Genomic DNA, 12806 nt, shown 5'->3' with positions numbered 1-12806 from the left:
TAGAAATGGGTAGAAGTTTCAAAAGAGCAAATTTAGGCCAAATTAGAGCTATACAAAAATGAAATGCGTTGCCTTTAGCAAGCAATGTTTTCCTCCTCATTGGAGGTCTTCAAACAAAGGCTCAAAGATCAATTGCTGGTTATTTTGCAGAGGGAAGTCTTTGTAGATTTGAGTTGGACCAGGTGGCTACTGAGGTGCCTTCCATATATGAAATTCTACAATTCTGTCAAGTGATTAATAAGAAGCTTTCAGAAACCTAGGGAGACTTGTATGAAGTAAAAAAGCATAAAGAAAGCAAAGTAGAAGAAAACTATATACAATTACAATGATATAAATGAACACAACACCAAAACCCAGCATAATTCAACTTAAATGGAACGACCAATAGTGATTTCAGAAGGCAAATGATTAGATTTGAAGAAAAAAAAAAAGACAACCTCCTCCCTTTTTATAATGGTAGGGAAAGCAAGGCTACTAAATATTGCTTATGTTGTTGAATGGGAGTCATTGTGTTGGTTGGTTTTATTTAAAAATTTATCTTTCCTACATAGAAGAGATCAATAGGGGGAAGGTTTATTTGGAGAAATAATTCTGGCATGAAAGAAAGAAGGCATCAATAAAAGCAATGAAAGGAAAAATGTGTTATATACAAAAGGAGAGATATACATAATCTATCTACAGACACACCCTACGAATGATATTTGCATATTATGAGCAAACCTCACCACAATGTTACAAAATACAATTGCCTTGCCAGGATTAGAGGAAGAACAGTTTCTTTTGAAGCTAACTGCCACATATTATGTGGTTCTGCAAAACTTTGTATTTTTCACAACCAATTAATACTTTTCAATAGGGCAAAAATGCATTTGTATCTGGGCTCCTAGAAAATACATTTTTAGTTTTACTCTGATTGTCCTTTGGAAATTCATGGCACAGTAAGTTTATGGGAAAAAATTACAACCTATTACCTGAGAGTCTTGCCGTTTCTTAATTGCATGCTTATACAATTTGTGTAGTTTTCTTGCATCAAATTCTGTGAACTTAGACACAAAAATCCACAAATTCCTAGGAGAAAAAAAAGATTCTTAATCTTTATGTAGAATAATTTAAGAAAGAAATTCATGTTTCTTGTTCTCTTCACCTCATTCAATGGAAGATAGACTCCCTCAAACTGCAGACATAGTACTTGAGAAGACACATACACAATAGGCTTCCAAAAAGAACTCCTACATCTTATATTATTTAGGATGGGAAGTAGTGATGACATTGTTATTGTACCTTGAACTTTTAAATCTCAAAGGACATCTTTTTAACCTATTTAAGGCCTGTCAGTCTGTTTTCAGTTACTTTTCAGATTTATCTCACACTACTGTTTTTCAACACACTGTTGTGTTCCAGCCAAACTGACCCACTCACTACCCCCCAAAGTCAGTATTCTGTCATCAAACTTTTGCATAGGCTATGTTGTACGCCTAGTGATCAAAAGAAGTAAACAAGCAAACTGTACAGTAAACAAAATGTGCCAGGTCTTGTGCTAAGTGCTTTACAAATATTATCTCATTTGAACCTCAAACCAATGCTGGAAAGTAGGTTCTATTATTATCTCCATTTTTTAGTTGAGGAAACCAAAGCCAACAAAGGTTAAATGACTTGCCCAGGGTCACATGACTAGAAAGTATCCAAAGTTGGATTTGAACTCAAAGGTTCTATATATGTAAAAAAAATTTATTAAAGCATTTTTTATAGTAGCAAAAAACTAAAAATTAAGTGTTCATTAAATGGGGAAAGGCTAAAATTCAGTATAACTTGGGAAGACTTGTATGAATTGATAAAGAGTAAAGTAAAAAAGTAAAGAGAACAATTTACATAAGAAACCAAATAATACAAAGGAATTAAGTCCAAAAAACATCACAACTCACATCAGTGCAGTAAGCAATCATGACTGCAGAGGAATGATAGTGAAAAATACTTCTTCCCCTCTCTTAAAAGAATGCTGGACTAGAGATGTGAAAAGAAGCATAAATTTTCAGACATGGGCAATGTGTTGGCTTGTTTTCTTAAACTTCTTTGCTCCAAGGTAAGTTTCTATATTTCTTTTGCTCCAAGGAGGAGTTAAAAAAGAGATGAATTAATATTTAGCAGAATCACCTCCAATGTAATTTCAAATATGGATTTTTGTTGATTTTGTGGATTAAAAATGCAACTGGCATGACAATGGTTGTCACTTGCTTTTTCAAAGATACATCTGCCACCTAGTGGTTTAATGCAAAAACATAGAATGATATACAATAATGCCACACTACAATATCAATATAAAGAGAAATATAGGTTTGAAATTAATTAAGTTACTTTTAAAGCAATTTACACAGCTTAACAAAGTTACAAAAACTTCACAAAGCTGCAACATGGAAATGGATAATTACCTAATTATAGATTAAGACTCTGAAAACATCACTTACTTTCTCCACTGCTTAATTTGTTCAGGATTTGTATATTCTTTTAGACATTCAGTGATATGATCACCAATTTTGATTAGACACTGTCTAGTATGTTCTAGCTGTTCTCTTTCTGAAAGCCCCTTTTCAGGTCTATCAAGCTGTTTCAGGGCTGCTTTGACAGGCCTCATTCTTTCTTTGCACTATAAAATGGGGAGAAAAAAAGTATAATATGTGTTAAAAAGGTGAATTCTGAAATATCATTCATCTTTTAAATTATATTATAATTAACAAATATAGCATTATTCTAAGCCAAATTAAACAATAAAACTTATTTCATGGTTCTTAAAAGTCTGTTTTACACCAGGTTTTCTTTGTAAAGTAATAATTTATACATAGTTTGAAATCACTATATTTAAATATGGTAAAAGTACTGAATTATACTTGACACAATTTTTTAAAACTTTACATTAGTGGATACAACTTTAAAGTCTCTTAGATATATACCATAAGGAGACTATATTTTTTTTTTTTACAATATAATGATCTTCCATTTTCTATAATAATTAAGGTATATATCCTTTCAAAAAAAATGAAAATCAATGGTAAAGGTACATATCCTAATATATGTTACAAATCAATGTCTACATGCCTATCATAAAATCTATATGTAATTAATAAATATGATAAATACCTATATTGCTTAAAAATTACCATGGCAAAATGCCAGTTAAAGGCTACCTACTTGTGTTGAAACTGCTGCTGTCACTGTCCAAGATCTCTGAGTCAAGGTCTTTAAGGGAGTCTTTCTAGGCTACAACCTGGGTGTCAAAGTACTTTCCTTCTTATGACTTTGGTAGTGAGTCCAATGGCATTATATTCTTGGCAATTATTTTTTCCTTCTAGAATAACACTTATTTGGACATGTACACCAGATGAAGAAATGACCTAATAAAGTGTTTGGCCTTTTATTACTAATCATTGAACACTGCTCTAATTGTCAAGATGAGCTGCTTCAGAAAAACAAAACAAAACAAAAAACTGCTCAGATGATGTCTTGGACTATAGGATCAGTGAATCCAAGATTCATCATGTAAATAATGCTCTCATGCCATAACTGACTGAAACTACAACCACAGTAAGAATTCTGGTTGATGGAGAATTTACCAATTTAAGTATAAGCTTTCTTAGGGGCACAAATTCTACACCATTTGGCAAACTAGAAACATATAGCAGAGTTACAGGGACTGAAGTTGTTCAACATGAGATAGATATCAGATGTTTTTAGACTAGATTTCTAAAACATGACTGTAAGTGGGAAGTATAGCTACCAAAGTCTAAGTTATAAAAAGCCACTGGAATATACGTGAATTGTGACTTGATTTCTGCTTTCACCTTTTAATGGCATGGCAGTAATGGGTATTGGCATAAACTTTATTCATTTTTAGAGCACTGGCTGCTAAATGCGGTGGAATGAGTAGTAAAGCCTACCTTGTCAACCCTTAGCATTAGCCCTTTGAACTTATCCAGGTTCATTCAATGACATCAAAATTTACCAAGTACATACTTTGTACAACACACTGCACTATTCACTAGAGGAGATACATAATTTAGATAAGACCCAGTCTCTGTTCTCATGGAGCTTATAGCTTAATAGGGGTATATGACAATATTAAAAGATAAGTATTTGAGAAAATAGCAGAACAAAGTTCTATGTGAGAGAGATGATCATCACGTATTGGTGGTTTCATAAATGGTATGGTATTTGAGTATGGAAGTAGTCCTCCAGCAATATCTACATATATTCTATTGCACCAAAATGTGAATAAACAAAGTGGCTAATGAGAAGTCAATAGGCATAAGATTTGAAAATGATGATGAGGACAACTCTAAATTCATTAACTATAGAGGGAACAAAGAAAGGATAGGGAATACACTATCTTCATCTATATGGACTAATGGACAATTAGATTTGGTGCCTAGCACATCGTATAGGATGGGCACTTAATGAATGTTTGTTGAATTAAATTTGGCAAAAAGGGTTCTCCCTTTTTGAATTTTGAGAGAAAAGTATCAGTAAATAGGTGGAAAAAAGAAAACAGATTTTAGGGGGTTAATTAATCAATGGTCAATAAGGAAATGAAGGAAGAATAAAATACTGCCTAAATATGCTTGGTAGTGAAGGAGAGAAGAAAGAGCAAAATTAAAAGATCAACATCAAAGAATGATTGAGAAAGAACAAAAGATGGGAAATTATGAGATCTAAGGCACAAGTGAAAGGAAGGTGGCAAATGAAACTCACCTTACGAGAAAAAAAAGAGAGTATAAAAGTATAAACACAGAGCTACTTGAAGTAAAGAAGCCAGAGAGGCAATAATTCACTATGGGTGTCTTAAATCTCAGAATAGTAGCAGCTAAAAGTTTTATGATAAGAATGATAGGGATGAGGACAGTATGTTATAAGGTAATCCATGAGAAGACTAAAAGGAAATCTTGAAGCATCCACTGCATGCTGGATTTCAAGTCAGAGGAGTGAGAATCAAATCTCAGCTGTTACTAATTACCTGCATGAATGACCTTGGGCAAATTACTCAATTTCTCTGAGCCTCAAGTTCCTTGTTTGTAAAATGAGATTAGATGACACCTAAGGTGCCTTGTATTTGACAATCCTATGAACCAGAATCCCAAAGAATTTGGACAATATGAATGGATAGTGAGACAGGACTATGTTTGTTGCAAGAGGTGAAGAGGAAGCACCTAGGCATAAGCAGCAGCGTGTGCAAAGACATGGAGGCTGGAGATAAAATAGCATGTACCATGGATAAGCTAGCAGACCAATTTGGCTAGAAGGCAGAATGAGTGATAAGATGTAATGGGTAATCATCTTGGAAAGACAGGTCATAGTCAGACTCAAAAAGTCAAAGAAAGGAGTTTGTAGCTTATGCAAATGGCAATGAGGGATGGGGAACCGAGATGTATGTGTGTGTGTGTGTGTGTGTTGTGTGTGTGGAGTGTGCAGTGCTGGGAACACGAAGCTTCTTGATCAGGAGTGACATAATCAGACACTTTAGGAATATAACTATGAGAGCTGTGTGGAGAATGAATTGCAGAGGGAAGAAAACTGCATCACGGGACCAATTATGAGGCTATTGCAACAGTCCAGGTGGGAAGTGAAGGAAGCCTGGCCTAGGGTGGTTGCAGTGTAAATAGAAAGGCCAGTGACTAACACATAGCAGGTACTTAATAAATATTGGCTGGCTGAAGTGAAAGGAAATGGATCTCTAGACTTTGAAGTTCCAGAGATGATAGCTGAACACAAGAGAGCTAAAAAAATCACTGAGAGACAATATCCATCAAACCCTTAGGTTCATTAGTTCCTTGCTTTTTACAGCATGTAGACTTCTTTTGTTTCCTTCATGATCTCATAATTTCACAACATTTATGTCAAAGCAGTCTTGTTTGACATGACAGTACATATTTAGATAGCAGAGCACAATGAATCCTCATGAGAGCTATCTTCAGAGGCCATGTCCCAGATTGTCTTATGGGTAAGGCAACTAACTAAATTCCCTTAGGGAGCAATCCAAGATGTACTCTTTTTTATCTTGAATTCCATCTACAATAAACGATATTTTAAGTGAGGTATTAGACTATTTTAGAGGACAAATGATATAATTAAGAAACATAAGACCTTAGAATTAGGGGACAATTTAATAAAATATATTCCATGTCCTTACTGAAAGTGACCTATAAAAAAACTTTCTGTAAATGTTATAAATGCCATTATGATGGGAATCAATGTGAATTACAGCATTATTCAATTTAATTCTAATATGGTTTTTTTAATCTGCAAACTAGAGAGACCTAAATTATAAAAATATAGTGTCAAATGAAATAATATTAAAATAACTCAATGCTGAGAGAAAGCCTATTACTTACAACACTGAATGTCTTCTGGTCCAGCTCCTCAGAATCCTCAGATATAGGAACTGGTTCACCACTTGCAGTGATATGAACTGGAGCGTCTGAAAGTGTGGATTTCTTAGATTTTTCTTTGCTATCAGATTTGGTTTCACTGAGCTAAGAGGAAAAAAAAACAAAATAATTCTAGAAAACTGACTATAGCAAAAAATGTACCTTTCTAAACTTTAGACTCAATAGTACTTATCCTTACTAAATTTCTTAAAATCCTACCTTCGCCAAATTTAATTGGGGAAATGAAAAATGAAGAAAATGTGTAAACTTCCTGTAATTTCTTTCTACATTAAGTGACCTTTGGTAAGTCACTTAACCTCACTAAAAAACAGGATAATAATATACTCACTAGTAATTCTTGTATTACCTACCCAATAGGACTATTGTGAGGTTTAAAATGAGACAATGTATGCAAAGTGTTTTAGCTAAAAAGTACTACACATATATTATTTTTATATTATTAAGGACATATTATCAATTTGTTTCCAAACTGTTGTTCTTCTCTGCTGGAGGTAGAAATAATAAGGTCTTTAAGGGAAAGGTTTTCAACATAACTAAAATATTGGAGGAATTGTTGGACAGTGTTTCTTCCCCAGATGTGAATATTTTATTCAATTTTCCATATTTTAAAGTTGCATAATGTGATTGTCATACCTTTTCTTCCTTTATGTCTTTGTCTTTCTGCATAGCTTCTTTTATTTTGCTTTCTCTTTTTTCTTTAATATCTTTTTCCTTTATATCTTTCTTATCCTCCTTTTCTTTTCTCTCCCTTTTAAGTTCTCTCTTATTTTCCTTTTCTTTTGCTTCCCTTTTTTCTTCTTGTTCCTTCTTTACACAAACATCTGGCTCAGATTTTTCTTCACTGTCTTTTTCTGCTTTTACTTTTCTATTTGGATGTTTCACAGAAGTGATCTCATCCTGCAAAGTGCAAAATTTGCACCATATTACTAACCAAGTCTCAGCAATAGCTAACTAATGAAAAATTAATAATCCCTTCTACAATAAGGGGCACTTGCATGAATATGGAATCTGAATAAAAGGACTTCAAATCCTGTTGGTACATGCAAGCTTTTCTTGTAATAAAATGAAGGCAAGCAGCCCCATCAAATATTCATAATGAACTAGGAAGGAAAAGAATTCAAATGGCAAATATTTGAAAGAAAGGACTTTAGTGATGAGTAGAACTTTGCATAAGTTGAGCCATGAAATACGAATCATAAAGAGAATTTCCATGTGGGAAAACTATGGCAGATGACTTAACTCAAGTTATTAATTTAAATCAATAAGAGACTCATCAAGTATCTTTAAAAGAGCAAAAAAAAAAAATCAATCATTTTAAAAAATATTCTCACCTTGTCATCATCCTCATCAGATTTGTCTGAGGGCAATGGAGAAGAATCACTCCTTATTTCTTCTCTCGTTTTAACAGACTTCACCATTTTATTCTTCTTAGTCCTTATTTTCCTCCTCTTCGAATTTCCCTAAAAATAAGGATTTCACTTTTATACTAATTAACTCTAGATTCCATTTTGCAGAACGTAATTCATTACTAAATTTAAAATGGTGAGATATCACAAATATTTACGGCCACTTTTAATTTTTTTAGTGACAAGCAATTAGCAATCATAAAAACAAATCCACAAAGATAATGGAGGTCAACAAATAAATTATGTGGAATTCAATAATAACTCCCCAAATCTAAACTATAAATACTAATAGTAATTGTTTCTATACTCGGAGTTGAAGTTAGGAATACTTTTTTCCCCAGGGCATGTATCAAAAGTAACAGTGAAAATGATTCCAAATTTCATGAACTTCCAATTGTTGCCCCTATAGTCTTGCACAAAACTTAAAAGTCCATAGTTTATTTTCCTACCTCTCTTTTAGTAATCCTATCCCACCTCTAGGACCAATACCTTCATGACCTCCTGCCTAAATTTTCCTCTGCGGTGCTCCCACAAGCTCCCTTCTTCCAATCTCCATCATTTCTCTAAACGTAAACTTTTGCCTTCTCATTCTACCACAACATCCACCAAAAAAGGAGTCAGCTATATGGTATCCTATTTCTGCTATTTTTTTGTCCTAGGATTCATGATGGAAGTGAGATATTAAAAATGAAGGAACAAAAATGAGAAAAGTAGGAAAAATTACTCTTCAGATAATAAAATTTTTTATCAAATTTAGAGAAACCCAATAGTAAATGAATTGTACTTACTGCACCAGAAAGTCTCTGGGCTTCTTTTTTTGCCAGATCTTTATTAAGTAATTTAATGAGGTAGTCTGCTCGGGTCTGCAACTGCTTTGCTTGGGGTTTTTTATCAGGATCATCTGGTAGAATCTGAAAAGTAACTAACTTTTAAAGTCTCATCATATTGAATCATTAATAATAACAGCAGTAATAATAATAATAGCCAACATGTATGTAGTTCTTTAATGATTACCAAAAACTCATTTGGTTTTCTATGCAGCAACATTACTTATAAGAAGTTTAAAAAAATATGATTTGTAAAATCTGCTTTGACCCTTTTCCACAGAATAGGAAAGTTCCTGACTGTTTCATGGGAATGAATTCTCAAGGAATATAAAGCATTAAATAACATAACAAAAAGAATTTCCTCAAAGATAGAATTATACTACTTTTCTAAAGACTCTTCAAAATGGGAAGAGATCAATGGTTTAAACCAGTAAAGGAGGAGAGAACTATTGTGAAATTCCTTTTTTTTCCCTCCAGTCATAGAAGGGCTTTTAACTGGACACTTGATGCAATACTATAAGATAAAGCAGAATTCACTATAAATTTTCAGATTGTATATAAACAAGTTTAATTATTACACTACGCAGTGACCACACATTAAGTATAGCCTCCTAAACATCGTGATAAATGACATTACCTATATGGAGATTTCACAGCATGAACTTTGCAGAGAGCTTTATAATAGGGATTTAGTAAATAACTTTATGAACATTTATTTTCTTTGATAAAGACTAACTTTAATACAAATTTTAAAACCTTTAAGTTTTTCCCTCTCTGACAATTCAAAATAAAACGATATTAGATAATTCTGTTAGAAAGCTTTTTCCTTACCCCAAACATAAATCTAACTCTTCCCAAAATCTACCTATTTTTGCTCCGAGGGGCTAGTAAGAATAAGTCTAATCCCTCTTTAAATACTTGAGTACAGCTATCATTCTTCCCCCTTTCCTAAAATGCAAAATGCTCAAAACTGAACACAATATTCCAGATGCGGTCACACCAGTACAAAGGGTACTAGTACTATCATCTCCTTATTGCTAGGTATTATGCCTCTGACTTCCTAGTTTTTGATCCTCTGTGACTAGAAATCTAGTAATGTGTTTAATCAAGGTAGGGAATTCAGCTATATTTCTTTCTTCTTTTTTTTTTAATTTAAAGATGCCAAGTCACACACTGTTGACTCATATTGAGTTTGTAATCTACTAATGGTCTCTGATCTTTTTCAAACTACTTTCTAATCATGTCTCCCTCAACTTATGTATTTGTAAGATGAATTTTTTAACCCAACTGGAAGACTTCATATTTATTTCCATTAAATTACATCTTACCCAGCTCAACCTGTGGAGGTATTCTTGGATCCTAACTCTGATAACCAAGTTAATTTTCCCATATTTATGTCATTTGTACATCTGGTAAACATGCGATCCGTGTTTTATCCAAATCACTGGCAGAGAAAAGAGAAGTCTACTCTAATGACAATATTGGTTCTGTGTTTGCCTTTACTGATCTTTTACCCGAGATATTCTCCACTACACTATTCCCAGCTCTGGCTTCTGATTTTCCTCTCATGAACGTATCTTCCTAACATATAATGCTACGATGTCCCATTTTTTGGCTATTCTTTCTTTTGAATGATGTATACATTCTTAGAGTCATATTTTAGTCATAGGTCTCATCCCTATCCACAAATATCAATGATACCTGTGAGATCAAATTTGCTTCCTTTCATTAGGACCAATTTTGCTTTTAGCCCTTGCTATATAGAAAGATTAAAGTAACCTAAAATTTTAAAGCACTTAATGTTTTAAATAATTATTCTGAACTTTTAAAGAAAATGTCAAAAACTTTTTATGGCATTAGAAAACAGAAGCATTTATCAAAAACCCATTTTTAGAGTTTAGTCATCTAAAATTTTTAAAAATGTATTAAGAGTAAGGGATTCTTTGGGCATGTAGAATTTTTAAAAATCTGATAACTATATTTAATATGATTGGCTTCCTATAAGGCCATGTATTCAATTTCATGCATTTAAAAACATTCTGAGAAGTCTATAGCCTTTATTGGAATGCCAAAGGGGTCACTGACTTATAAAAAGGTTAAGTATTCCTGCCTTGAATTTGCCACAAAAAGGAGAATTTTTGAACTGGAGAGAACTTAGGTATTGGGCATGTCATGGAGTAGGATACTATAATGGCCTTGGATTCAGTAAGGCTTGTTTGTGACCATATCCTGTTTTAGGAGGTAGGTACTCAATTATCCCCATTTTACAGATGAGGAAATTTAGGCTGAGAAAAGTCAAGGGATATGCCCAGAAATGCACAAAATCAAAGTGTCTCATAACCGCTATACATCTAGCTTCTTTACAAGGAAAGGACTAGAATGTAGATGTCCTGAATCCTTATCTAAAGCTTCAATTCAAAGAGGTAAGGGTTACATTAATACCAAAGAAAAACCCAAAATGTGAATTGAGAATGTTGAAACATACATACCTTGTGTGTTAAACTAAGGTCAGGATCCATTTTAATCATTTCCCAGCTGCCATACCCATATTCATAGATACCAATTAATAGATTGGAATCATCTTCTTTGCCCCAGTCTATATCAAAGTGAGCTGCCTTTGTGTGGCATGGGATGGTATACCTAACAAGAAAATTAATTACCCTATTAAGTCATTTTGTTTTATTTTTATATATAAAAGGAATTTTTCAAGATTATTGTCTCCATTAAAAAATGCCTTATTTCAATTTTAAAACTACCTAAGACATATCATTGTGAAAACCAGATATAACACATATACAAACTATTAATTATCAAAAAAAATTTAAATAGGGGGAAACACTCACTGTTTCCTTTCTTCTGGATCTGAAGGAATCGATTTGTGCAATGGCACTAATTCTTCTTCATGAGAGATGACTAGTTTGGCATTCACTTGCACTCCTGATATTCGGAATGTTGGACCCTTCACTTTTCCAAGTCTACCACCTTAAAAAACATAAATTTTTATGATGTAATTATGTATGACATAATATGATAATATATAACAACTTTACAGGATACAAAGTATAGCAATATAAAGATAACATACTCAAAAGAACAAGTTATGGTAAATTAATGCAATGGGGTACTATTATACCATTACAAAATTACAAAAGATTGATTTCAGAGAAACCAGAAGACATGTATGAACTGATGCAAAATTAAGCAAGAAGAACTGGAAAAAATAACTTACATAAAAGCAACACCACAAAGACAAACAACTTTGAAATACTTAAGAACTTTGTACAATTCAATGAACAATCATAATTACAGAGGACTGATGATAAAAACTACTATAAACAGAGAGGTGATACAGAATGAAAGCACCACCATCATCCCAGTCCCCAGGCTTGCAACCTAGACATCATTCTCAACCCTTCACTCTCTCTCCCTCCAATATCCAATCTGTTGCAAAAGCCTGTTTATTTCACCTTTGGAATATCTTCCCATAATATCCCTTTTTATCCTCCCCTGATAACACCACTACCATGGTACATGCCCTCAACACCTCAGGCCTGGACTAGTGCAACAGCCTGTTAGTGGGTCTGCCTGCTACATGTCTCTCCCCGACTCTAGATTACCCTCCATTCAGCCACCAAAGTGATTTTTCTAAAACTCAGGTCTGATCATATCACCTTCACATGAGTATATAAAGTCCAGTGGCCCCCTATCATCTCCAGGATCAAATACAAAATCCACTGTTTAGCATTCAAAGCCACCTCCTAGCTTCTTTTCTTTTAATCTCAACTAAAATATCACTTTCTACAGGAAGCCTTTCTCAAATCTCTTAATTCAAGTGCCTTTACTCTATTCATTATTTTCCATTTATTCTGTATATAGTGTCTTTGCACATATTTTTCTTGTTGTCTGCACCATTTGACTGAACTCTTTGTAGACTTATCTTCTGCTTTTCTTTGTATTCCCAATGCTTAGAACAGTGCCTGGCACATAGTAGGCACTTAAGAAATACTAATTGACAGAGAATGAAACATACATTTTTAGACTTGGCAAATTTGGGAAATTGTTTTTTTTTTTTATCTCAACAGGAGGAGAGAGGGAAATTAAATTCCTATTAATGGAATAAAACAAAGTTACCAAAAAAA

At 33.4% G+C, this 12806-nt stretch overlaps 1 protein-coding gene across 4 annotated transcripts in view; it reads right to left on the bottom strand.

Moving 5' to 3' along the window:
* LOC114034228 (chromodomain-helicase-DNA-binding protein 1) overlaps positions 1-12806 on the bottom strand; it is a 118445-nt gene that overhangs the window by 18993 nt on the left and 86646 nt on the right. For 2 of the 4 annotated variants that reach the window (XM_027849827.1, XM_027849828.1), the window contains 8 exons: positions 11511-11649; positions 11157-11307; positions 8629-8751; positions 7766-7894; positions 7068-7331; positions 6378-6518; positions 2463-2641; positions 972-1068 (listed from right to left, as the gene is read on the bottom strand). In XM_027849827.1, the coding sequence (XP_027705628.1) occupies positions 972-1068; positions 2463-2641; positions 6378-6518; positions 7068-7331; positions 7766-7894; positions 8629-8751; positions 11157-11307; positions 11511-11649 (1223 nt within the window). The remainder of the gene's footprint in view (positions 1-971; positions 1069-2462; positions 2642-6377; positions 6519-7067; positions 7332-7765; positions 7895-8628; positions 8752-11156; positions 11308-11510; positions 11650-12806) is intronic. The other 2 variants (XM_027849829.1, XM_027849830.1) reach the window with 1 other exon arrangement.

The sequence above is a fragment of the Vombatus ursinus genome, unplaced genomic scaffold, assembly GCF_900497805.2.
Source record: "Vombatus ursinus unplaced genomic scaffold, bare-nosed wombat genome assembly UNPS02008614.1, whole genome shotgun sequence".
In the NCBI taxonomy this organism is placed as follows: domain Eukaryota; kingdom Metazoa; phylum Chordata; class Mammalia; order Diprotodontia; family Vombatidae; genus Vombatus; species Vombatus ursinus.
The sequence above is the reverse complement of the archived record's forward strand: the minus strand, read 5'-3'. Positions and strand labels throughout refer to the sequence as shown.